This window comes from Dendropsophus ebraccatus, chromosome 5 (assembly GCF_027789765.1).
Source record: "Dendropsophus ebraccatus isolate aDenEbr1 chromosome 5, aDenEbr1.pat, whole genome shotgun sequence".
Classification (NCBI taxonomy): Eukaryota; Metazoa; Chordata; class Amphibia; order Anura; family Hylidae; genus Dendropsophus; species Dendropsophus ebraccatus.
In genome coordinates this window covers 100,962,924-100,989,978 of record NC_091458.1, presented here as the reverse complement: position 1 = coordinate 100,989,978, position 27,055 = coordinate 100,962,924, and the positions used below count along the sequence as shown (strand labels likewise).

General features: G+C 42.3%; 1 protein-coding gene across 4 annotated transcripts in view; it reads left to right on the top strand.

Moving 5' to 3' along the window:
* Positions 1-27,055, top strand: part of LOC138792847 (cohesin subunit SA-2-like) — a 71,962-nt gene that overhangs the window by 8,500 nt on the left and 36,407 nt on the right. For 3 of the 4 annotated variants that reach the window (XM_069970820.1, XM_069970818.1, XM_069970817.1), the window contains exons 5-15: positions 1,022-1,118; positions 2,624-2,700; positions 9,932-10,003; positions 10,231-10,447; positions 13,609-13,760; positions 15,017-15,090; positions 16,999-17,122; positions 18,071-18,169; positions 18,709-18,788; positions 23,534-23,641; positions 24,734-24,839. In XM_069970820.1, coding sequence (XP_069826921.1) covers positions 1,022-1,118; positions 2,624-2,700; positions 9,932-10,003; positions 10,231-10,447; positions 13,609-13,760; positions 15,017-15,090; positions 16,999-17,122; positions 18,071-18,169; positions 18,709-18,788; positions 23,534-23,641; positions 24,734-24,839 — 1,206 coding nt within the window. The remainder of the gene's footprint in view (positions 1-1,021; positions 1,119-2,623; positions 2,701-9,931; positions 10,004-10,230; positions 10,448-13,608; positions 13,761-15,016; positions 15,091-16,998; positions 17,123-18,070; positions 18,170-18,708; positions 18,789-23,533; positions 23,642-24,733; positions 24,840-27,055) is intronic. The other variant, XM_069970821.1, reaches the window with a different exon arrangement.

The window sequence follows — 27,055 nt, the reverse complement described above, 5'->3', positions numbered from 1 at the left end:
TTGATTTTTCAGTTTTGTTTGTTTTTTCCACAACAAGAGACAGACAGTGTATAATTGCATATACAGCATACATAGAGTGGAAACATACCAAATAAACAAAGCCACGTTAGAAAGAAGCCTCACTATCTAAAGTCCTTTAAAGTCCAAGGCATCATCCGTAGACGGACAGAAAGAGAATATCAGCTATACCAGTGGCGTATAAACAGTATCAGTAAAAGCAATCAGAGTGGCATACTTCCACATAAACCAGCAAAGCAAATAAGACACACTGAACAAAACATGACGTCCTCGATTTCCTTTAAGATGCAGTATAAACTACTTTGTTTAAAGCGTAACTGTCATGTTTTTTTTTTATTGCAGAAATCAGTAGTATAAGCGATTTTAAGAAACTCTGTAATAGGTTTCATCAGCCAAAAAAGCCTCCTCCTGTACTCAAGAAGCAATCTCCCAGCCTCCCCTCCTGACTTCTTATCTGTGCATTATCAGGCAAACACATCTTCATTACAGAGAAGCCAGTGAAGACGGGCTCTGCTCTCTCTATTGTAAGCCTATGAAGGGGGGAGGGGCTGAGGGAGATGAGGGAGCAGGAAGAGGTGACATGAAGGTCAGCTGTTTCTAGACTCTCTGGGCACCTAAAACGCTAAATTCAGGTGTCAGAAAGGTCAGTGCTTATCTATGAACTTACTGAGAGAAGACTGCAGGGTGTTGTGCTTTGCAGGACTGCTCCGTGCTCAATCACTCCTAACAGCCCCTCCCCTCTCCATAGCCACATAATGGAGACAGAAATCCTGCTTCATTTGATGTGAGGGGGGAGGCTGGGAGATTGCTTTTTCAGTACAGAAGGAAACTCTTAGTACATAAAACCTATTACAGAGTTTCTTAAAATCGCTTGTACTACTGATATTTATTGTTTTCAGAAAAATGACCCTGAAATGACAGTTACGCTTTAAGTCTATGCACAGCACGTATAGTCAGCTACCATTCTGAAATGTGTTATCATACTTATTGTTCTCTCTTGTAGTCTGTTGTAGATGACTGGATTGAAGCCTATCAAGAGGACAGGGATGCAGCTCTACTAGACCTTATTAATTTCTATATTCAGTGTTCAGGATGTCAAGGTAATTGCATTAATTTATTTTAAATTTTCATAAAATTCAGATTTGCTTAAAAATACTGATTTGATGATTGCTGGCTCTGAATGTCATGCATTTCCTACATCAAAGCAAGCATACTTGTGCGGATGATTGCACAGGGCTCATGTGATCATATAATGCACAGCTGCTGTGCTGAGCTTCTGATCTCCGGTATTTAACTCTTTCTCTGCTGCAGTAATTGACGATTGCAGCACTCAAGGGAGACACTGAGATAGGATTTATAGCTTCACACATACCGGATCCGCAGCGGTTTTCACACAGCTCGGCATATGTGACACTGCCCGAAGTCCCGGCCCGGAGCATACATTACCTGCCCAGCGCCGCGGCTGTGTGAAGCTCCCGGCTCCCCTCGCTCTCCATCAGCCAATCAGTGCACGGCAGCAATCTGCGCGTTTGCAGCGAAATCTGGTCTATGGGGTCACATACCCGCAGTGGAATTTTTATTCCGCTGCGGATATGTGACCCGGCTCCTTTAACCCCCTGCATCCCGCAGCCCCGGCCCAGGGCATACATTACCTGCTTGGCACCGCAGCTGTGTGAGGCTCCCCATCAGCCAATCAGTGCTGCCGTGCACTGATTGGCTCATGGGGACCGACGGGAGTCGGGAGCCTCACACAGCCGCAGCGCCGAGCAGGTAATGTATGCCCTGGGCCGGGGCTGTGGGATGCAGGGGGTTAAAGGAGCCGGGTCACATATCCGCAGCGGAATGAAAATTCCACTGCGGGCATGTGACTCCATAGACCAGATTTCGCTGCAAACGCGCAGATTGCTGCCGTGCACTGATTGGCTGATGGGAACCGACGGGAGTCGGGAGCCTCACACAGCCTCAGCGCCGAGCAGGTAATGTATGCTCCGGGCCTGCGTTCAGGTTCTGAGAATGTTGCTAAACTAGAACTATTCGGCAAGTCTGCTCAACACTATTCATAGGTGAAGTATTTTATTCCCTATGCAAATGTAGGAAAGATAGTTTCCCAGGAGTTTAATTTTAAATTTTCTATTTCCTGTAATTATATTACAGTGTATTGGGTATTTGAAGCCTTATACAGTATTTTAAAACCTAAAAACAGAACATCAGTATTTTAATGGTTGGCCTAATCCTTGTTATTTATACTTGGTATTTAATATGGCTTACTCACCCTATAACCACTTGGGTGGGCAGACATGACATTTTGTGTTGTTAAACATACATACTTTGTCAAGTGGGATTGTAGTATACTACTTACATGTTTCCCCCACCTGGGATATTTGCAGCTATAGTATCTACTCGAAGAATTTAGAGTGAAAGATCATTTGTGCGTTCCTTGGGCTCATGTTGCAGGAATGAGATTTGTTTTACTGAGCACGTTGTGGGTAACTATGTCCTTGGAACTTCATCATCTCATATGTTAGGCATATGCTCAATATATAATGTTACATAGAGGTTTGTCTTGTATATACTTGAAAGCCTTTTTTCCTTTTTAATTGCACAGGGGTGGTAACAGCAGAGCTCTTTCAGAATCCAAAGAACAGAAACATAATGCAGAAACTGACAGAAGAATTTGATGAGGTGAAAAAATAAATCACATGATTTTTACATTTTGTATAGCTGCTAGTAATGGTAAATTTTATTTTTGTTACCATAAAAATGTTTTATTGTCACATTGGTAGCCACATGAGGATCTTGAGAAATAGATCAGACATTGTGAGGGGGAGAGGGAAATCTCGGGTTGGCTGATAATCCAGCAGAAATGGGACACTGTGTCCATGGTTATGTAAACACTGTGCATAATGGCTGATTTGGATAGTGCTTCGATTATATTGTCCAATACAGGATAACTACAACACTCAAGGAGTGAAGATAAGTGACCTTGGGGGAATGGGATCTTCTTGAAGACCTTTGGTGCTGTTTCTATTCCAAGTAGGAACCCAGATGCAGGTGCCCATCTTCGACATCCACAAAGAATCGGACCTTTCCCTGGTTCATAGATGAGGTCACCAACCATCATGATTCTGTCCAGAAACAGCAGATCTTGACTTAGTGGTTCAGAGTTGCTTCAGATTCAAGACTCGTCCTTCTATTTCTTCATTCTTTGGAACAAAAACAGGTTTGAACTAAAACCTCTGGAGTGTTCCTGTTGGAGGAATAGGGGCAAATACTCCTTAATAAAGGGGATATGGAAGCCATAAAGTAGGAGGAAGCCCAAGAGCTTTAGTAAAGTTTTGGAAGAAATTATCTGGGTATATGGAAGAAAAGAAAAGCATAAAAAGAAAAGTGTGGGTACAAACTTTTTAGAGACTGCTTTAGCTGACCGGCTGGGGAGGCCTCCCTTTATGAGGAATTCGGTTAGCGAGCTGAGCCATTTGAAGCTGTCTGGCTCGATCAGGACTGATTGAGCTATGTAACCTGTTGTTGATCCAAAGAATCTCAAATTAGTTAGAAAGAAGAATCCAGTTTTTTCTTTTTGCTAATTAAATGCCAACTCATGACTGGTATTCCTACAGTGTCCGCTGCATCCATACAATTCATTATTGCAGATAGGTCATGTGATCCTCAGTCTGACAGCCAGTAAATGACATGCTCTAATGTGTAGACATTACATAACATCTACCAGATGCCTTTTGGTTCAGGTCTCAGACTGGTCCCCACCTAGCTCCAACCTCCTTGTTTCTCCATATGTGCTTCATAGGATGTCTTCTCTGTGAAACTAGGAGTGCAGTTATATAGTTGGTGAGTCTATACAATAAATACCCGGAGACCTATAGCACTCCCCTGACTCGCATTGCCTGTCTTTCTCGTGCGTCTTATTGGGGGACACAGATACCATGGGTATAGGCTGCTGCCACTAGGAGGCGCTGACACTAAGAGAAACAAAGGAAGTGACTCCTCCTGAGCAGGATATACCCGCCCACAGGCACTGAGCTAAACCAGTTTAGCTTAGTGTCAGTAGGAGGCAGACACAGGTCTGGGTTCTCCAGACCAGTTTCTTCCTTTATGTTTAGTTAGTTGGTTTTTCTTTTTCCTTCTAGGTCCTATGGATTCTTGGGCACGGTGGGTTATCTAAAACTCACCCTGATCCCCCCACTATGCGACCAGGGAACAGACCATAAATGTAAATGGGCTGTGACCCCTCGGTCGCCACCGGCCGGCAACGTGACACCAGGGCCCCAGATCAGTCTGACTATCTGGTCGCCTTTCTGCGGACTCTGTATCCGCACAGCCCCTTCCCGCCTCGCCCCCCAAAGCTTGGCGCGTTAAGGTGAGGCACCCACCGGCTGAAGACGACAATGGTGAGTATGTGCTCCTATATAGGTGAGTATATTCCCCCTGCCCTCCCTCCCAGGCCGCCATTTTACTCCACATAGGCAGCTCTCCCTCTCCAGTCACTTGCAGCCCTCCCCAGGCAGATACTCCTCTCCCCTCAGTCGGTAGCAGGCCAGCCCTCTCCACCATTTTATTTTTATTAGTGTCTCTCTCTCTGGGTGCCACTGTGAGGGATGTTCCTCCCCTGACTGGGTGCTGCGCAGCTTCCCGCACTTTTCCTTTTCATGTGGCTCTAGAGACCATACTAAAGGATGCTCCGCCCCTTTTCCCTAAGCCCCGCCCCTTACCGGGTGCCGCGGCATCCTGCCCTTTTTTCCCTATATTGTGGCTCTCCAGAGTACACACAGGGCTACCTCCGCCCCCTCCTGATATGCCCCGCCCCTTTTCGGGCGCTGCGCGGCCCTCTTCATTACCTCTCATTATGTTTGGCTCTCACTGGAGCCTGCTCTGGGGATGCCCCGCCTTCTCAGGTAAGCCCCGCCCCTTCCGGGTGCCGCGCGGCCCGGAGAATTGCGCCTTTTTTCTTAACTGTGGAGCCTGCACTGGAATGCTCCGCCCCCTCCCGGCAGGCCCCGCCCCCTTCGGGAGTCGGGTGGGCCTCAGCATCCCACCTTAATCTTACCTGTGGCTCTCCGTGGAGCCTTCACAGTAAGATGCTCCGCCCCCTCCCGGTAGGCCCCGCCCCTTTTCGGGTGCAGCGCGGACCGTGGCATTCCCCCTTTTGGCTCTCTCCAGAGCCTGCACTGAGGGATGCTGCTTCCCCCTCCCCCTGCCATGTGTGTGTGTGTGTGTGTGCGGTCTTCTGATGGAGCTACCACACACACTACCCTTCTATTCCAGCAGCTTGGGACACTTGATGCATCTCTCCTGCCACCTACTGGTGGAAGTGGTTATTACACCATTACATATATGAGAATGGCTTGCATCATGTTTTATTATGGCCAATGTTCCATATAATGTTCCAGCAACCCTTGGTCTGCAGATCCAGCATTTTTGGTGCTGGTTGACACCTCTGTGTCAGATTTTATATATATATAAGATTACATTAATACTTATATACAGACACTCTGGTTCCCCTCCAACCACATACGCACAGACATATTCCCCATCACCATACAGTGTTTCTGTGCCCTCAGTGAGATCCTCTGCTACATGGTGTCACGAGAAGTTCATGGAACCAGACACGTTACCCGCTATCCAGGCGGTGTATCTGTGCTCTGAGCAGAACCCTCTGCTACATGGTGTCACGAGAAGTACATGGAACCAGACACGTTACCCGCTATCCAGGCGGTGTATCTGTACTCTGAGAACTCTCTGCTACATGGTGTCACGAGATGTTCATGGAACCAGACACATTACCCGCTATCAGGTGGCGTATCTGTGCTCTGAGAACCCTCTGCTACATGGTGTCACGAGAAGTACATGGAATCAGACACGTTACCCGCTATCCAGGTGGTGTATCTGTGCTCTGAGCAGAACCCTCTGCTACACGGTGTCACGAGCAGGACACGGAACCAGACATGTTACCTGTTTCCAAACAGTGTATCTGTGTTCTGAGCAGAACCCTCTGCTACACAGTGTCACGGTAAGTACACGGAACCAGACACGTTACCTGTTTCCAGACAGTGTATCTGTGCTCTGAGCAGAACCCTCTGCTACACAGTGTCATGGTAAGTACACAGAACCAGACACGTTACCTGTTTCCAGACAGTGTATCTGTGCTCTGAGCAGAACCCTCTGCTACACAGTGTCATGGTAAGTACACAGAACCAGACACGTTACCTGTTTCCAGACAGTGTATCTGTGCTCTGAGCAGAACCCTCTGCTACACAGTGTCATGGTAAGTACACAGAACCAGACACGTTACCTGTTTCCAGACAGTGTATCTGTGCTCTGAGCAGAACCCTCTGCTACACAGTATCATGGTAAGTACACGGAACCAGACATGTTACCTGTTTCCAGACAGTGTATCTGTGCCCTGAGCAGAACCCTCTGCTACACAGTGTCACGGTATGTACATGGAACCAGACACGTTACTCGTTGACAAACTATCTCTGAGCAGAACCCTCTGCTACATGGTTTCACAAGCAGGACATGAGACCAGACACATTACCGTTCCTAAGGGGACTACTGTGTTCTTGAGGCAGAATCCTTTGCTAAATGATGTCGCAAGCAGGACATGGAACCAGACACATTACCTATTACTATGCTGTGTTCCTGTGCTCTCACAACAGAACCGTCTGCTACATGGTTTGTTAGACAGGTTATGGGACCAGACTCATCACCCATTGCCAGTCGTTGTTCCGGTGTTACTCAGAGCTTCCAGTCCTGTCACTCACATCACCCATTAGCGGGCGGTGCTTCAGACCTGCCTCTCATCTTCATGACATAGATTCCTTTACTACATGATGTCACAGACATAGAACTGGACATGTTACCCCCTCCCAGGTGGTGGTACAAGGTTATTCAGACCTCTCCCCTCTGCTGCATGATATGGCTCCAACTACATTACCTGTAGTTCGGTGTGCACAGATTGTGGTATTCTGTTACACGATGTAATACACAACCTTCAGGTTTGCTCACTATCCTGGTGATGCTGGGCAGTTCTCGTATCCAGTCCTCATTTACATAGGGACACAGTCCTGATCTCTTCCCTGCTCCCAGGGCACACACTGTAGGCTTCTGTTTACAGGTCTGACCAGGCACGTTACCTGTTTCCAGTCCAGGTATTTGTATCTCTTGAATGCTGGTCTTCTGTTACTTACTGCTTGCAGCTACTCTGCTCGTGTTACCCTGTATATTACCTTTCATCCTCGTAGGACTTCCATGATCTGTGCCTGTCACTTCAGGGGATCATCATGGGGCAACTTGTTACTACACCATGTTGTCTTCTATATGTTTCCACTAACAAGTCTCATTACCTGCTCTCAGGCAGCGTAACCTTGTTGTATTCCTCTTGGGCTGTATCCTTTCTAAAGCCCAAGCATCCTGCTACGTGTCCCACTACACGAGGTACAGAACCCCTCGCTTTACCTGCCCCTGGACTGTTGGACTCTCATACTCTGGTCCTCTGAGTGGCCGGCAGCATACAGATCCGGTCACTATTTCATCCTGGTACTGTCAGGGTAGTTCTTCTGTCCTTTGTCTGGGCATAACTACCATGTTCTGGCATTTGTCTCGCTGGCTGTTCCCCAGTAGTATGGCTTGAATTGCTTAGGCCGTCCCCTCTTTGATCTGGATGAAGTGAGGCCTCTCTGCTCCTCAGGTAAAACAGTAAAGGGTTTCTTCTACCCCTGGTGTATGTAGGACATCAATTGCCTACATGTCTATCACAGTGCTACTTTAGGACTTCTCCTTCTGCATCTGCCTATGGCCAACATGGCAAGTATTTAGTCTTCTCTCTTAGGCAGCTGCAGTGTCACAGGGTGAGGATTTCATGTTTACTGCCTGCACTGTTTCTCTACCGTCCTAAGCATAGGTGTATGGTCTCTTCGTGGTCTAGCTTTTCCAGGTGTCCTTGCTTGGCCATATGGACTATGAAGCATTGCTCTCAGTTCAGGGTTTTGCAGTGCTCCCGCTTACACCATTACTCCTTCTCCCTGGCTTAATGCACTGTTGTGCATGACCCCCCCATCCTGGGTTTGGTTTTTTACCACTCAGTCAGAAAATCTTCAAGCAGCCCTTCCCTCCTCCAGGAGGATGGAATATTTAGTATAAGTATCCTCCTGAGGACTGCTATTCCGTAATAGCTTCTTCCGACAGGCAGGTGTGGGTTTCTGACCCTCACTGGCCTCTATGAGCACTCCTGCTTGAATTCCTTGTCCTTGGTCTTGTTGTTGACTGGCCATCCCCCTCCCTTATGTTGTCTCCCATGTGGATTCCTTGAGAACTTAATCCCTTAAGGGTTTCCTCTCCTTGGAAACAGGGTTGTTCACTGGCCCATTCTGGCAGGACTTACATTTGCTGTTCTGCTCTTACCAAGCAACGTCTCTGCTCACCCTTTGAGGCGTTGGTTTCTGGATCTAGTTTACATATGGACTCTAGTCTATGTATTACCTGTTGTGCCCATTGTCCTGTGACAACTCCCATGCCCATCAGCCTTACCTTGACCTCCCTTGACAGTTTTCTTCTGGGACTCCAGGCTCTCGAGTACCTCTAGGCTTCCTTGGAGCGGAGTGTTTTATATGATCAACCTCCTTTCTAAGGCTCTAACAGCCCATGGAGTTGTTTTTTCCCCGGCTTACCGGCTTTCCTCTGCTCCTCTTTTCTGCCGGGCACTGCGGGGTACCAGGTACTACTGTACTCCTTCCAGGACAACTTACTCAAGATTCTGATCTTGTTTTTCCTTCCTTCCCTGGACTGCATTATGCTTGGACAGCTTGATTCTTCTTATTAACATGTGTTTCTCAGATGGGATAACTCATGTCATAGGCCATGGCTTCTCTTGTGCTCAAGTTTTGTCTTCTCAGTGAAGACTGTACTCCTAGGCCCATGGAGCTTCCAGCCTGGCCATTCTTCCCAGCTCCATAGTCAAGGACGCAGCTTCTCCTGCATCTCATGTGGCACCTTCTATGAGAGACGCTCAGTCCTCTCTCTCCTTTATTTGACGCCTTAGACCTCTATGTGCCATGAAACATTTTCCAGTCTCTCCCGTCATGGTTGTATTTGCCTTTTATTCTATTCTACCTCAGAGTAAGTCCCTGCCGCCTGTGGTCACCCACTTGGCTGGGCGTCTGCTTTTTTTCCCCACATCTAGCCTACTAGTTCTGTTGGACTCGATGTTACATCATGTTGCTGGCTTCCAGGACGGACACAACCCACTCTGTCTGCCGTGCAGCACGTTGCTCCAGGGACTAGACATTTTTTCCTTTGCTGCGGACCTGTAGGGGTTTTCTCTGATGCATTCAGCATCATCCCTTGCTCTATTCCTAGTTGATGGTTGTGTTGGTGCTATTCTGTGCCTTCTCACCAAGCGCTCTTGTCTAGCGGTTATCTTTCCCACCCCATGGACTGCTTTTGGACGTCCCATGGTATCTGTGTCCCCCAATAAGACGCACGAGAAAAGAGGATTTTTTACTCACCGTAAAATCTCTTTCTCGTAGTCTTCATTGGGGGACACAGCACCCACCCATTTTCTTTTGGGGTTTTTCCTCGGTATGGTAGTTTTCTCAGTTTTTGGTGTTATTCCTACTTTACCTGTTCTTGACTTCTCCTACTGCTCTTGTACAAACTGGTTTAGCTCAGTGCCTGTGGGCGGGTATATCCTGCTCAGGAGGAGTCACTTCCTTTGTTTCTCTTAGTGTCAGCGCCTCCTAGTGGCAGCAGCCTATACCCATGGTATCTGTGTCCCCCAATGAAGACTACGAGAAAGAGATTTTACGGTGAGTAAAAAATCCTCTTTTTTTGTATGCAGATTCTTTAGTGACTAGTGTATCCTATGAATTGCAGCCTGATACTGCTCTCTTTTTCCTCCCAGGAAACTGGCCTGCAGTTTAAGAAATTCATGGCTTATCCTTGGATTCTAACCATCACCTGGCCAGTCAATTTGGTAAGATGGATTATGCTACAAAATATAAGATGCATTGTTCTTTTTAAATTGTTTTTATTATGTGCATGTTTTTATCAGTCTAATTCAGTTTTATAATTACTTTGCTTGAGGGGGGATAAGGGAGGAATTTCAGCTTTGATATAATATGTAAGTAAGTCAGTTTACAATAAACATCTAACGTGAGATACACAAACATAACAGTTCAATTTATAACTGATTAAAACTAGTGTGTTTTACAGGACACAGAAGATTATCCTCTTATCAGGCCAGGAATATACTGGAAAAAATTTAGGTCAAACTTCTGTGAGTTCACAACTGTGCTGATTCAGCAGTGTCAGTACAATGTCATATATGATGGGTATCTGCTTAATACCATTATTTCCTTGCTTCTGGGACTGTCAGACTCCTGTGTAAGAGCCTTCCGACACACCAGCACATTGTCTGGTAGGTCTGTAATGTACATCTTTTTGTGAACCTAATAGATTTAAAGCATATATTAGGAACCTGGTTGGTGTGCAATCGCCCCTGCTGTTACAAGATTAGGTATGGATTGACTATATTAGGTAAGTTCCATGTACAAGCCCTATACTGATTTAGTAGGGTACATAAAAGGATCTTACCCAATGTGGTCATATGCATAGATTCCTGGTCTTCTGGTGTAATGGCAAGGAACAATGCTCCAACCCCAACAAACATGCAAAATTATCAACAAGCATCTGTCTAGTAGAGTACTTGTGTAGCCCCTATTGTATATACCATAGTCTCTAGTAATTTCATTTTTGTGGGATTTCACTGCATATGATCTACATATGATCTCACCCTACGTCTGAGTGAGCAACTAAAGAAAAAAAAAAAGGAAAAAATGGAAATACTGTAAAATTAGACTTTTAATGCAATTTTTTTAATATAGTCTCATATAATATAACACAAGCTTCCCATTTTTCAAACCCTGGAACCATGAGTAAGAGCCGATTTCAGACCAATAATAGTAGAATAGTAGAATAGCGTAGAAAAAAAGCTACAATATAGTCTTAATACTTTTTTAAGGGCCTCAGCCAGTCCCACAGCTGTATCATTCTATGGTTTTCAGAGATCGACACGTCCTTAATATTTCTATTTATTTTCTGCCATTATATTGTCTGAATTGGCCCGATATCCTCATGCTGTTTCCAATGACTATTTTTGTTTATACTTTTCTTATTAAAGAACTCAGATGGTCCCTTTTACATTGGGATCCTGTCTTGTTGCAAAGAGTGGAAGGCAACGCTCTTAAGTGCTAGGGATGCACCGAAATATCGATACTACTATCGATATTCCGGGGCAAAAAGCGGTTTGGTACCAGGATTTCCTGGTATCGATACTTTATGTTAATTTGCAAAATAGCGCAGTATAACATAAAGTATAATGCAGAGAACACGGCCTGTCATGTCTTTGGTCCTGCACAGCTTTTGCCCCCGGCGGCGCCAAATTCAAATAGCTGGCACACAGCGATGGCTTGTGCCGGCTATGTAACTGTATACATGCGGCTGTCACTGACAGCGGCATTCCCCCCTCCTGAACGACTATGTGTAACAGACCCCAGGGTCGGCTACTATGTGTAACAGACCCTGGCTGCTAATGACTGCATGTAACCCTTTCAATGCCGCGATGTAATGCGATCGCGGCACTGAAATGGATGATTGACAAGTGGCTGTGAAGTGTCTGATCGGCACCCCCGCAATGTGAGTGCGGGGGGCTGATGAGTCGCCTCACAGCCAGAGGTCCACACTCACCTTCCCGGTGTCTTTGCTGATAGAGTCTGGCTCAGCCAGCTTCTACTAGCAGAGCGCTGATACTGATCTTTGCAATGCTACAGCAATAATAATAATATAGCATTGCATAGCTCAGGTCATCCAAAGGGCAGAGCAGGGTTGGCGGCAGAAGAGGGAGAGCAGCGCGATCTGGGTGAGGAGGACGGAGGGGGAGGCTGGAGGAGACACTGCCATCTGGCAGCGCAGGACTGTGAGGAGGAGCGGCAGTCCGGGCCGTCAGGAGACTCCCGGGGCAGACATCAGTGCGGGCGAGGAGGGGGTCGGCCATGCTCTGACTGGGAAGGGGGGGGGGGGGCTGTAGCCTGATTACCCTGCCACCCAAATCAACAAGTGTGTGTTGCATGACTACAATTCCCATTATCCCCTTAAAGCTGAGGTGTATTACATGACTACAACCCCCATCACCCCCCTGATGTCTGGTGTGTGTTACATGACTACAACCCCCATTACCCCCTGATGTCTGGTGTGTGTTACATGACTACAATCCCCATCATCCCCTTAAAGCTGAAGTGTATTACATTACTACAATCCCCATAATCCCCCAATGTCTGGTGTGTGTTACATGACCACAATCCCCATCATCCTCTGATAGCTAAAGTTAGTTTGTGTGTTACATGACTACAACCCCCACCATCCCCCAGATAGCTGAAGTGTTACATGACTACAGCCCATATCATCCCTCTGATAGATGAAGTGTGTTACATGACTACAACCCCCATTGTCCCCAGATAGTTGGAGTGTTATTGTCCTTACTATAAAATTATCACCTTCCTGATCACAAACGGTAAATAGGGCAAACGCAAAAAAAACCAAGTTCAGTAGCACATAAAAACATGGTACTGGATAAAACTACAGATCATGGCACAAAAAAAAAAAGACCCCTCACACCACTCAGCGCTCGTTTGCTCCTCGTTCCCCACTTGCTGCCGCCGCTATTCAACGCAGCTGCAGAGAGCGGGTGAGTGCGGGAGGGGCGGCGGGGGGGCTGCCCGGGTGATCGCTGATCGTCTGGGCAGCCCATAGGATACAGCAGCGTCTGCTGCCCATGCTCCTATTCAACGGAACGATGGCAGAAGATCGTTGCTGTATCAGTCGCTTGTTTTTCAACATGTCGGCTGATCGTTGCACTCTATTCCAGGGGACGATTATTGTCCGTAGCGGACGATATCGGCCGAATATGGCCGATAATCATTCCGTGGAAAAGGGCCTTTAGGAGTGAGAATAGGGCAATTTTTAAAGCACATTTATTTTAAATAATGGAAACTTTTTTTAAAGTAATAAAATTAAAGGAATGTGTATTGGTTCTATTTTTCAATATAATTTATTCAGTATCAAATTGGTATCGAGCATTGAAAAAAAAAAAAAGTTGGTATTAGTATCGAACTCAAAATTCTGGTATCGTGACATCACTACTAAGTGCACACTTTCAGACTAGTACTAGTGATCTGTTAGGGGCCGGAACACACTTTTGACATGTCTCTATGACACGTGGAAAGTTTTTTTCTTTTTTAATTGATAGATTTTTACTGTTTTATTAATCATTATCAATTCCGTAACAAAGAGCACGTATGTAAGGCAACCCCACTCAGGGGAATGAAGTAAACAAAACACAATAAAGTAAGTACATACAGTTGGTTCCTAAAGCAGAACCTGAGATTATCATTTTAAGGAGGTAGTACAGGTTTGATTAACTTTGGAATTGTCAGTGATAAAAAGCTTTTTCAAAAGTGACATTCCTTATTTATAAAATTTGTAGATAGTTTTTTAAATTACTGTTTTTCTTGTTTGCTTTAGCCGTAAAATTACTAACTGCAATCACAAGAGTTATCATAAACCTGGATATCAATATAGATAACTCAAACAGATTGTATGAGGTAGAGAAAAAACGAGCAAATCTTAAAAGGATAAACCCAAGACTTGAGCAGCTGGATAAAAAAAGGAAAAAGGTATGATAACATGTTATAAGTTTTAAGGAGCTTAAAGGAGTTGGCCACTTTCTAATAAAATTCTTAGGTGCAATTTGACAGTAATGTTATGACCCCTTACAGTGAGCTTCCACTGTGCCGAAGTTTTTAAATATAAGATACCCTTTCCTCTTATTACTCCAACCTTTCTGGCACTTACGAACAGCGTTCTCATCCATAAGCCAAGTATGGTGGAGCATGTTCACAGTGTTCCTCCACTGCACCAGTATATACCTATGTAGGACACCAAAGCAGGAGCATAGTCACATGCTCCTCCATGCTGGGCACCTAACTGGATCATCATTCATAAGTGCAAAGAAGGACAGGGTAACAAGGGGAAGAATGTCTAATATCTCAAGACAAGGGCACAGCGGGAGCTTCTCATTGTACGTTGGAACCATACAATTACACCCACGAGTTGTATTAGAAAGTGGCCAATCCCTTTCATCTTATAATGCATTAATAGTTAAAATGTAAAGTATCATACTTTTTTGGGAGGCATTGTTTAACAAAAACAAAACATATTCTCAAATTTCATGCATTGTGTGTCTCCCTTTGCACATGCCTAGTGTTTTCTCGTGGCCAGAGTTATCTGTGAATGTGCAGTTTATGGAGTGACTACCCACTGTTCTCCCCTAGCCTAGCACACATAGAAAAAGAAGTTTTGATCATTCCTTCTTGTAAAAGAACTGTAGGGGGGGCTGAGCTGAAGCTCCGCTAGTTCATGAAAAATCAAAGTGGCCAAAGAAGAAATAGTGTAATTAGCCCTCATATCCCCTCAAGTAGTTTCTCCCACACATGAGCTTCACCAGGGGGAGGGCTTATGACACTGAGGTCACCTAATTGGCTCCCTTTTATGTGTTCCCATAGTGACCTCATCAGGTCAGTTCTTGTCTAGACCTATGAAAACATCTGATATAACAAAGGTCAGAGAATACTTAGTAGACCATCAACCAAAAGGCATCATTGCCATCCGACCTATAAACAGCATTTTTATAGAATTAATTTTTGCCAGTGACGTACACTGTAAACAAATCACAGGATTGGCGACCGCCAAAAAACTCACCAATCCATTGTCTGTGACAATTTCTGAAAATTGTGTCTTTTTCCTAATAAAACTTGTGTAGGGAAAATGGCAAAGCACAACAACATAGCTATACCAGTAGAAAGCTAGAAGAGTAGTATAAACGTAATGTATTTGGTATTGTTACCTACTAGAGAATTATCTTTTTGCCTAGTTACAACAAAGACATTGTGAAATAGAAGATATGATGGATGCGCTGTTTAAAGGAACTTTTTTGCAACGGTATCGGTGAGTACAGTTACTTATCGTTTGGAATTGAGGAATCTGATAGAATTTAATCTTTGCAATTATATTGTGTGAAAGAGGTAAAAAACTAAGACATATAATGCATAATTATGTCATCGGGATTTTTTTTATTGCACAGACAAATGTTGGGATATATTGCTGGAGTTTTCTCTTAAACAAATATTGAATACAAAATTCATGAGAGAATAATAAAATATCCCAGCAACCTCCCTTAATCCCTTTTCCCTTACTTTTAAAACTGAGAAATATGTAAAGAAAAGTTCTTTGTGATTTCCAGGCAATGTCCAGCCTCCTTTTCCTCACAACCCCATGCATTTGAGAGAACTAGCTGTAGCAGGAGACACTCCAGAACATGGCAACAGAATTTTTTTTTTAATTATTAATAAATATGCAAATTTTACTGCACGGTTAGCACTATAAAAAACAAAACACAAATGGGGGTACTGCAAATGCACATGGCTTTAAAAGAATAAATAATATATATGGACTTACTGGGGGTTTAATATGCAGGCCTCGCAAAGCTTGCTTTGTCCTGAAGACCACAATAGGCATTGTCCTCAAAGGAGAAGTCCGGCAAATTTTTTTATTAAAGTATTGTATTTCCCCCCAAAAGTTATACAAATTACAAATATACACTTATTGCGGGAAGTGCTTTTTTCTCTGAACTTCTTACTGCATTAAGGCTTCACTTCCTGGATAAAATGGTGATGTCACGACCCGACTCCCAATGCTGTGCGGGCTGTGGCTGCTGGAGAGGATGATGGCAGAGGGATGCTCAGTGTCCCTCCAGTGCCCTCTGTCCCTCAGTGTCCCCCTGCCATCATCCTCTCCAGCAGTCACAGCCCGTACAGCTCTGGAAGTCAGGTCGTGACATCACCCTTTTATCCAGGAAGTGAATCCTTGATGCAGTAGTAAGTGCAGGGAAAAAAAGCACTTTATGTGCATTCCCTGTAATAAGTGTATATTGGTGATTTGTATAACTTTTGGAGGGCAATACAATATTTTAATAGAAATTTTCATCAGACTTCTCCTTTAAGGGGTTTAAGAGACATGCATTGAAAAATACACTATATGGATAAAAGTTTTAGGACATCCCCAAGACTTCAGGAAAGTGAAAACGGGGAAAAAATCATGTTAATAAGCTTCCTTGTAGTCTAAGGCAGTAAAGTGGTAATTGCAGTGAAGGGATCAAAGTCCATTGAAATGACAGAGCCTTTTAACACTCTCCATGACAGTACATTATACCCAAACACACCCAGCTCTGCTGCATCATACACACACTCAGCTTTACTACATCATGCACATCCAGCTTTGCCTGATCAAAAATACAAAGCTCTGCTTAACATACCCACATACACACACACTGCTACTACACCAATATAGGCACACATGCCTCTGCTACGTCCCGATTTGTAAACAGCTCTGCCACATATTGACACACAAATTTAATACAGATTATCCCTACTTATTGTACCTATAGAGAGCCCGTCTCCTATTCATGTGACTAATCACATGACTGTAACATCAGCAAAGGTCCTGCAGGTCCTTTAGTTCCTGTTCTGGGTAAGTTTTTATGGTGCTTCTGCATTTAGTAATCTGCACATCACCTGCAGATTCTATCTGCAGGTATCAGTAGCTGCTAAGATCACCCAGCAGTCAGACACAGCACTGAATCATCACTGTGCCAACCACTGGGAAACAAGTCAGGGTGGTCTGACAATGTCGGGTCGCCCTGTCATCGAAATATAAGACACAGGCACTATATAGCAAGATTTTTTTCTTGCTAAAAAGTGTGTCTTAAAAAGCGAAAAATATGGTTTGTTATAATTTTACCTATATTACATACGTTATATTTTTAACAAGTTTATATAATTTTTGTTCTCTCTACAGGGATGTTGTCTCTGAGATAAGAGCGTTATGTATAGAAGAAATTGGTGTGTGGATGAAAATGTACCCTCATATGTACTTGAATGACAGTTACTTAAAGTATGTTGGCTGGATGCTGTATGATAAGGTGGGTTTGGAGTAAAATATTTCACATGCATTGGAGATTTGTCTAATGTGTGCAGGTGCAACCTTATCAGGAAAAGCTTAATTCATGTTGATTTCTCCTTGTTTTGCTCTTCCCAGGGCTGAATAGATGTACAGGTGCCTCTCCAACCTCTTCCTACTACACAACTGAAATATTTGATCTAGTTTACTGTGCATGTTAAGCGCTGTTTACACTTTCCCTCACAACGGACATAGACAAGAAGTGTGTCCTTTTAAAATACTGAGATTTCCTTTTGAAACAATGGGAGCCAGTAGCATATATCATCAGAAGTATCTGTCAAAGAATACTCCTTACATATATATGTCCAACAAAAGTTAAAGGAGAACTCTGGCCAAATCTAAAATTTCTGGGTGGGCAGTGGGTGGGGGGAACATTATTAAGAAGCTCTCTGTTGACCTTCTGCATCGTCATGTCCTGTCAGTAACTACAGCAGTGTCCCGTTCCATGTGTTTATACACACACACACACACACACACACACAAAAAATATCAAACTATAAAAAATTTAGAGAAGCAGGTTATTAATAATGAGCATGTTCTATATCGTGTGTGTACTCTGCCATCCTATTTCACATTGACCTAAATGGAGTGCATTATTATATAAAAAAAACTGTACTTGAACCTCAAAATTACGGCCGTATTTTACCGTTATCTTTAGTTGCAGCAGTGCACGTTCATATTTACAGTGCTGTGAAACTGTACTCTCTTTTTGGTTTATAAATCATTCCTTATGTAGGCTGTATATATATTTCCTATTAATAAATGTAAGTGTTTTGACCCCTTTATAACATGCTTAGTAATTGGCTTTATAGCTTGATTATTGGCTGACCCTTGTTTAACACTCCTTTGTGACTGCTTTTATTTTATATTTGAATAAACTGTTTCTTAAGTAATTTGTGGTTACTTTTAGGTCCCAGAGGTACGTCTCAGAAGTTTAGTTGCCCTGCAGGGCCTTTATGAGAAAAAGGATATCGTTTCCAAGATGGAACTTTTTACAACGAGATTCAAGGTAAATTTGTATGATTTATACTTGTGTTGTTTGGGGGCAGCCTTCCCCGATGGTGGTGCTGGCCGGGTTCTGGTGGGGCATTTTGGGTTTGGTCCTGTGACATTGGGGTTGCAGGGCCATTCCATGGCCTCCCTTCCCTGCATGTGCACGCTTTGCGGGGTTGGCAGTCACTGACCGACACGGTGTGGAGTTAGCGTAGGGACCCGTGTGAACCAGGGGACCTGCACGTGGTACACGGGCTATTATGGTTTGATCAAATTATATACAGACACCCTGGTGTTGAATTTTAAAATAGGCCTAGCGGCATTAGTATCAGCCATAGATGGGATGTGCAGCCGTTCCTTTCTCTCCATGTCGTGTCTAATAAAAGTACACTTACACCCAGTAGCTGGCTTGGGCAAACTAATGTTGGGAGTGACCGTAGGAAGCTCTATTAGGAAGGATTGTTAGCTAAATACCCATATATGCCATGCTTGGATCTTTTTAAGTTTAACATCCACACCATTCCTTTTTTTTTTTTTTAACTATATATGTATTAGGATCGCATTATATCAATGACCTTGGATAAGGATCACGAGGTCTCTGTTCAAGCAATGAGGCTCCTTGTTCACATGTTAAGGTATATATTTCTCCATACTTTTTCGCCTTTTCTATTCATTTATTTAACTGTATTCAACTTTTAAATTTCATTCAACATTCAACTGTAACCATATAGATAATAGGTCCTAATGGAAGCTTTACACTGTATTTTAAATTACTTATATGTAAGTATGCAAATGACTTACATTTGACTAGACTGTTACTATTGCCTAATAGACTTAATAGTAACTGTATACTTGAATAGGATTTAATATAATTTTAAGTATACTTTAGAAGGATTTTAATATATTAGACTTACTGTACAAATAACTATTGCATTTAGGTATCTGAAAGTGTGATGTAGATGATATATGTTATCTAGAAGGAAAAATATTATTTCAAGTACCCTTTCTCAATAATACAAAAAATATTTACATTTCAGCCAGACATCTCAAGCAGACAAAATGCCTAAAGGATTACAAATAGAACAAAAGGCATCATTAAGTGTATATCATAAATCTTTAGAACAGTCTGTAGCAGAAGCATTTGTTTGTGTTTTAGTGATTTTTTTTTTTTTGTAGTTCTTTATCTTTGGTCTAGGGCAGTGCTTTTCCATCTTCACTGGTTTATTAATCTTTTTCATAAACACATTGTTGTATACAGGTTTTAGTTGTAAGTACTTGATCTGTCACTAGAGGGCAATATATGATTTTTTTTATGCTCAAGAAGAAAATGTCAGTGTTCGCATTTGAAAACTTATAATAATAATAATACTACACAACTTGCCTATAGAACTATAGATTGAAACACTCAGGCAGACATTTATTAATAAGTCTCATCAAATTTGTGGATGGTGTTTAGGTCCAAATTATTAAATGAAGTGAGTGACACAAATTCATGGGAAGCACATATCTTTTCTTCTGCCTGTTTGACAGCTCAAGATGTATTAAATTAATTAAGCAGCCTATTCTTTTTAATATATTTTGCTATAGAAATCTTTATCTACTTTCTTGTCAGATAGTAGATGTGGGCTATTGTGTCTAATGTCAGTAGCAACTAAATAATTTTATGAAACGGAAAATACAGTTTAAAAAAACATGCTGCAAGAGAAGAAGAGATCTACAGTACAAGAAGAAATAGTAACTAAGAAGACTCGGTGGTTGTTGGTTTAAAACTTGTAAAAGATGTTAGGCTATGTAAAAGTTATCCAACAAAGTGACAGTTCAGTTCAGGAACTTTTTTCAAGAATTTAAAGTGACACTGTCACCTCCTTTTTGCATTCTGACATCTGACAAAGGGTAAATTTAGCGGTTTTCATACCTTATTTTATATCATACGTCACGGTGCTTGTTCAAGAAAAAAATAATCTTTTATCAACTGCAGATTGTGTTAAGTGGGCGGGGCCTCACAACACTAGCGCCACTTAGCTCAGCCCACAGCGACACAGTTGCCCCCCCCCCCCGCAGGCTGGCCGAAAGGTCTAGACTCCACTCACTTTATGCCGGTCAACCAATGGGCGCCAAGGGGGCGAGACCACGCCCATTTAATACAATTAAATTAAAGTTGACAAAAGATGACTTTTTACTTGAACAAACACCATGAAGTATGATATGAAATAAGGTATGAAAAACGCTAAATTTACCCTTTACATCTGTGTAGAGATGTCAGAATGCACAAAAAGGGGGTGACAGTGTCACTGTAAAAGTGAATCTGTCACTTCTCCTGACTGCCAACCAAGCTGGCAGGACCATTGGATACATGTAACTGTTTTTCCCCATTAAAAACCCCTTCATTTGGTCTGTGTATAGTGTCTAGGAAGCGTGGCCCAGGATTACATGGCGGTACTAGGGCTCATGGTATCCTTGAAGCCAGAAAAAGTTTTTTTTTATAAGCAAAGTTTTTTTTTCAACAAAAGTATGTTCTAAATGCTTTTATTGATATTTCTCCAGCTATACCGCCAGCTTGGTAAATGGTCATAGGGTGACAGATTTGCTTAAAGTGTCATCCCAAAATATAATATGTTATTATAATATAATATAATATTTTTGAAGTTGGGCAAAGTTGCAATCATCTTGTGAGGGCGAAACTACATCCACACAAGATGTCCAATAGCTGCACAGTGTCTCAAATATTGCACTGTGACACTGTGCAGCTGTTGGACGCACCTGGTGATTGTGACTGAGCCCCTCCATGTCTCAGAAGGGAGGTGGGGGAAAGTTTTTGGTCCCAGGGAGCAAAAGGTTTTAGCTGATATATATATATATATAATAAAATGACCATGATGTGGCACTGTCATCAACAATTTCTGCTGTAGCAAAAGCTTGATAAACCATGCCTATCACCAGAACAGGTTTCTTATTAATTATAACATTAAACAACTGTCCCTTAATAAAATAACTTAAAAGTAGATTAGCAGGCCAAAATGGGCTGTGCCAGGTTCTCTTCCATAACTAATTTGATACAAGAACAATAAAGGCATATTTCTCTAAATCTTTATGAAAGCCCTCTAAATCGTTGTTATATTATATTATATTATATTCTAAACATACAACCATATCATGATAAGTGTTCGGGTAGCCCACATAAGGGTACCAAGTCAGCATATGTTAACAAATAAATATACCGGCATATTGCTAGGCATACATACAATCATATTTCTATCCCTAGAGCTGCATTAAAGATTCCCAGGTATCTAAGTATGGCCTGCCACTCGGAGAACACAAAATTCAGCCTATCCGTTCCAAAGTATACCTAAACCCAATAAATGCTAGTGCAAAAAGATGCTCACCCATGATTGCCACTATAGTTCCTATACCTGACATGCATTTCACATAACAAACCCTTTCCGCGGGGGCTACTTTTAATATATTGGAATGGATGATGACTATGGTGTGGCTCAGTATTCTGCGAGAAACAGGTTTCTTTATATCAAATAACTGTTCCTTAATAAAATAATCCAATTGTAAATTAGCGGGCCAAAATAGGCCGTGCCAGGTTCTCTTTCATAACTATTAGAAAAAATTTAGGCCTTCGTGAGAGGAGTTGAGGCGGCTGTATGAGAACTGTTAACATAAACCCTTTTAGGATCAGGCTAATTTGGGCTTTAAGGACCAGCAGCCATTTTTTAAATCTGACCTGTCTCTATGTGGTTATAACTCTGCCATATTTTAACTAGAGATGGTCCGAACCTGCCGAGGTTTGGGTTTGTATGAACCCGAACGCTCAGCAGCAGATTCCCGCTGTCTATGGCTATGGCTGTATCCCAGTTTTCCAGGCGGTCCTCCCGCTGGATCCGCCCGCTCCACGGAGCGGGCAGACAGCGGGAATCATTACCGAGGGTTCGGGTTCGTACGAACCTGAACCGAACTCAGTTCGGACCATCCCTAATTTTAACTTATCGTTTGAGAAAACTTTTGACATGTCATAGAGACTTGTCAAAAGGAGAATGAGCAGGGAGAGGGCCACGCTGCAACACGTCCTCTCTCTGCTTTGTGTAAGAAAAAGAGTCAGGCTCCATAGACTTATATTATGACCCTGACTCTTTTTTTTCTAACACACGGACCACGCTGGAGCACGTCTTCCCTGGCTCGCTTTCCCAATCAGTACATGTCTGAACACTCAGACCTGGACCGATCAAAACTTTTGATATGTCTCTGACCTGTCAATAGTTTTCATAAACGACAGAAACACTTTAAGTATGTCTAGATGGGAATACCCCTTTATTAAATGCTGTAGCTTTTTTAACCTGTCACCCCCTTTGTGCATTCTGACATCTCTACACAGGTGTATAGAGTAAATATTGCGTTTTTCATACCTTATTTCATATCATACGTCTTAGTGTTTGTTCAAGTAAAAAGTGATCTTTTATCAACTGCAGATTGTATTAAGTGGGCGTGGCCTCGCGGCAGTAGCGCCACTTAGCCCCGCCCATTGGTTGGCCGCCGAAAAGAGGTGGGGTCTAGACCTTTCGGCCAGCCTGTTCCAATGGCTGGCCAGGGGACGGGCCAACTGTGGTGTTGTGGGCGGGGCTAAATAGCGCTAATGTCGTGAGGCCCCGCCCACTTAACACAATCTGCAGTTAATAAAAGATGACTTTTTACTTGAACAAGTACCATGACGTATGATATAAAATAAGGTATGAAAACCGCTAAATTTACCCTTTACACCTGTGTAGAGATGTCAGAATGCAAAAGGAGGTGACAGTGTCACTTTAAGTGTGTATTTTTAGCATCAGTTTTGTGGAATACATTTGCAAAACCAAAATAAATATTGTAATTTTAAATTGATACTTTCACCCCTCCCCCCACTATGTGTGCGGTTCTGTGTGGTGGAAAGTGTCACCCAGGTGGGGCTTTACAGCAGCCACCTGCTGATGACACTGTCCACTGATGAAGCGATTTTAGAGCAAAAAGAAGTCACAGACAAGTTTTTATAAAGGTATATATTGAATGTACAGTATCTAAGAGCTTGTGAATGATGTAGAGAACCACACATAGAGGAAGGGTGGGTGACAATGTCACTTTAAGTTCATCTGTGCTGTAAAATGTTTGTATTCTTTTTTTCTATCTTACATCACAATAACTCCTAAAATAAGAAAAGATCCTCTGTACCAAAGATGGGTTTATCTGAGTGGTACTGCCAGCAAGCAGCACAGGATACATGAGGTCTTTAGGCAAACTGAAGAATCACTTGGATTGTATACACAGCACAATACATTTATTGGTCTTTGTTGTGACAAATTCAAATTAGATCTTGGATAATAGAAGCTGCTTTATATTCTTACAGGAATTGTGAAGATCTGTTTACCAGTGAGGACTGTGAAACGTTGTACCAGTTTGTGTATGCCTCTCACAGGCCACTTGCTGCAGCAGCTGGAGAATTTTTATACACAAGGTAATAGAAATAGCCATCATTTGTACCAGCATCATGTTTATATTAGTTATATCATGTCATATTAGTTAGCTGGTGTAGTGTTATGTTTTAGTAGTAATAGTAGGCTCTCTAGCATAACCCCCTTTAAAACATCTAAATTAGTATAGCATAGATAATTTAGGTTAATATTTTAATTCATATATGAGTCAAAGTAGTATATAGAAGTAAACACTTTTTATATTCATAAAATGAATGCAGAAATGAAATAAGGACACAATTAAAATATATAACTGTAGCAAAATTCATAAGGACATACGTATCCATAGGTATATATATATCGATGTGTATCCCTATATTGTGGTGGAAGAATTCCTGGCATAAAAATATCATATCATAAAAAATGTATATATGTGGCTTGAAACATTTCCTTGTGTGGTATATTTCATGAAATGATCGTAAACAGTAGAATTATGTCCATATGCGACTTTGCAGGGCCCTTGAAGGTCGCAATGTTTGTAATCACTGTGCTTGTATTGAGTAAATAGTCATTTCTCTATTTGTTAGTTTGGGATGTCAATTAGTAGTAACAAGAGCATGCTCGAGTCGATCCGAACCCGAACGTTCGGCATTTGATTAGCGGTGGCTGCTGAACTTGGATAAAGCCCTAAGGCTATGTGGAAATCATGGATATAGTCATTGGCTGTATCCCATGTTTTCCAGACAACCTTAGAGCTTTATCCAAGTTCAGCAGCCCCAGCTAATCAAATGCCGAAAGTTCGGGTTCGGATCGACTCAAACCCGAACCCGGTTCGCTTATCTCTAGTAGTAACTATTCCCGTATTTTGCAAAGGTGATACACTTAAGATAATAAGGAAAAGTGGTGGCAGTACACCTCTCACTACGTTAGAATATCTCAATGTTATGTTTTATTAGATACTGGTTATCTTTCCTATCCTTATAAGCATATATTACAGGGGGGAAAGGAAAGCTGTGCTTGTGAGATTAATGTTTTACTCTAAGTGGGTTTAAAATGCCAGAAAACACACAATTTAGCCTGTTTACTATAGTATTTAGCCCTTGCTCAAATGCTGTATTTGTATGTATCATTCATAGACATTTGGGCCCAATAACAGAAGGAACAAATGTAGAGAAAGAGGAGGACTCGGAGCACAAAAAAGAACAGTTGAAGAAGCTTTTAGACTTCTTTCTGGAAAGCAAGGTATGAATATTAAGGACATTAGGACAGTGGTGGTGGTGATGATGAAGAAAATACCAATGTACTAATAAAAGGAATAAAAGCACCAAAATGTGAAAATATTTTATTTTACATAGAAATAGGCTTTGTCTCTACATCCATCTTTTCTTTGTACTACAGTGTACTTTAACATAGGCACATTTCTACGACTTTTTAGTCCATTCTTGTAATGAGATGAAATAATTAGATGTGCAGCAGGAGCTAATTTTAGTGCACATGAATAAAAGGTATTATTGTGTATATTTAATTGCTCCTTTATAATGTAAGTTCTTGCTCATGTCATTGGGCTATTCAGGAACCTTAAGTATAGGCTACTGCAACTATAAGCTTACACTAAGCATAAGTGTGTTAGCTCTTCCTACTAGGCTGTACCCCACCTGCAGTCACTGAGCTAAGACAGTTTCGGCTTAAAACGGACCTGTCACATGGTTTTAGGTGGTTAAACTAAGTTTATAGTTATAGGGCTTCCCAGTCTGATTTCATGCATACTTTGCTTTCACAGATGGAACCCTCTAGCATCGAGATAGCTTTCTTTTTATTAATCTGAAAATGAGATCCAAAAGCCCAGCGAGTGTTTCCCCTGGACCTAAAGGCCCGGCTATGTAAATCCCAACTCTTGCCTTCAACGCCCTTGTGCTCATTTTTATTCACCTCCATCTGCTTAATTGACATCCACTTAGTTTTATTTTCAACAACAATTTTCATCTCCTAAAATGAAATTCTGCATGAGTGCTTTGCAAACCATGGTCAGCGCATACAGGGTTCTCTGGACTTCTCCTGGCTACCTCTAGGGCTTGTTGAACTGTCAAAAGCCTAAGCACAGACCAGTCTTTGATTCTGCTGGGAGCAATTCAGTCTAGAAGCTTGGAGACTGATGCAAGTGAGCACAGGGGTGTTCCAAGCAAGCCATGGGATGCACAAAGCTGGGCTTTTGCTTTGAGGGGGAACACTTACTGGGCTTTTGGATCTAATTTTTGTATTAATAAAAGCACGGCCATTTGGCACTGGAGGGCTCTATATGTAAAAGTAAGGTAAATGCATGAAAATTTTTAAAAAAAGTAAAAAAATATACTACTCTGGAGGGTTTACATTTCTGGCCTGCCCTGAGTTCCCTCAAGGGACGGGTATCTGTGCTTTCTGGTTTTTTACTAACGCCCACTGGCCTTCAAATTGGACTTCTCTACCTTTTGCAGTGTGTGGTTCAGACGTTGTGTGAACATAGCCTAACAGTTCTCTGGAAACCACTTTGTTAAAATCATGTGCCCTCATACACACATCCTGTTTCACGAATCCTCAACCTAGTCTACTAACTTTAAAGGGACCTATTGTTTAACTCACATTTTTATGTTAAACATATTTTTAAAGAATTTTTCATCAATTTTTTTTTTCTTCAAATTTTCTATTTTACTATTCTGTAAAATTACTGATATTTTCATTTTGTTCACTAGGCTTAAAACCAAGCTGAGAGTCTTTGTTTTGTCTGTTTTGTCTGTAATGATGGGTAGGGGTCTGCTTGGAAGTTCCCCCTCCCTGTAGAATGACCTTTTCAAAGGTCAAAGAGGTCACGGAACATGCTTACGAATGTGTCCAGCATAAAGAATAGGGTCATGTTCATTGGGTCTGTGTCAATAAAGGTGGCCATAAACCTTCAATAACTTGTTTTGCTGACAATTATCTCTTTATTTGTCTCTGTACCCTCATTTGAGGTCTCTTACCTTTTCTAGAATTCTGTTATTTGTATGTCTCTACTTCTCATACTGGTTGTGTACAGACTGATTTAGCTCAGTGGCTGCAGCAGGAGTATAGTGTGATAGTAGTTGTTGTTTACAATGAGTGCTCAGAAGATCCCTATATTTTGAAAATTAGGGTAGAATCTATCCAGTCCAAGTGTGGTGTTGAAGAATACCAAAATAAGCCTGTTTTACCTAAAAAAGTAGAGCAGCACAATGAAAATAATTTTTATCATCGAACTATGCTGTCCTTTGTGAGTACAGAATCTGTCTCTCTACTACGCAGCCTAATGACAGATGCTCTTTCACAAAATCTAGAACAAAAAGAAATAGAGACAGCGCTCAATGTGCAGGATCAGATGGAATGTAACAATTTAATCCAGTGCTTGAGAAAAATTGGGTCCCATCTCGCTTGGTCAAGTTGTGCAAGATGAGGCCTGACTCTCCACA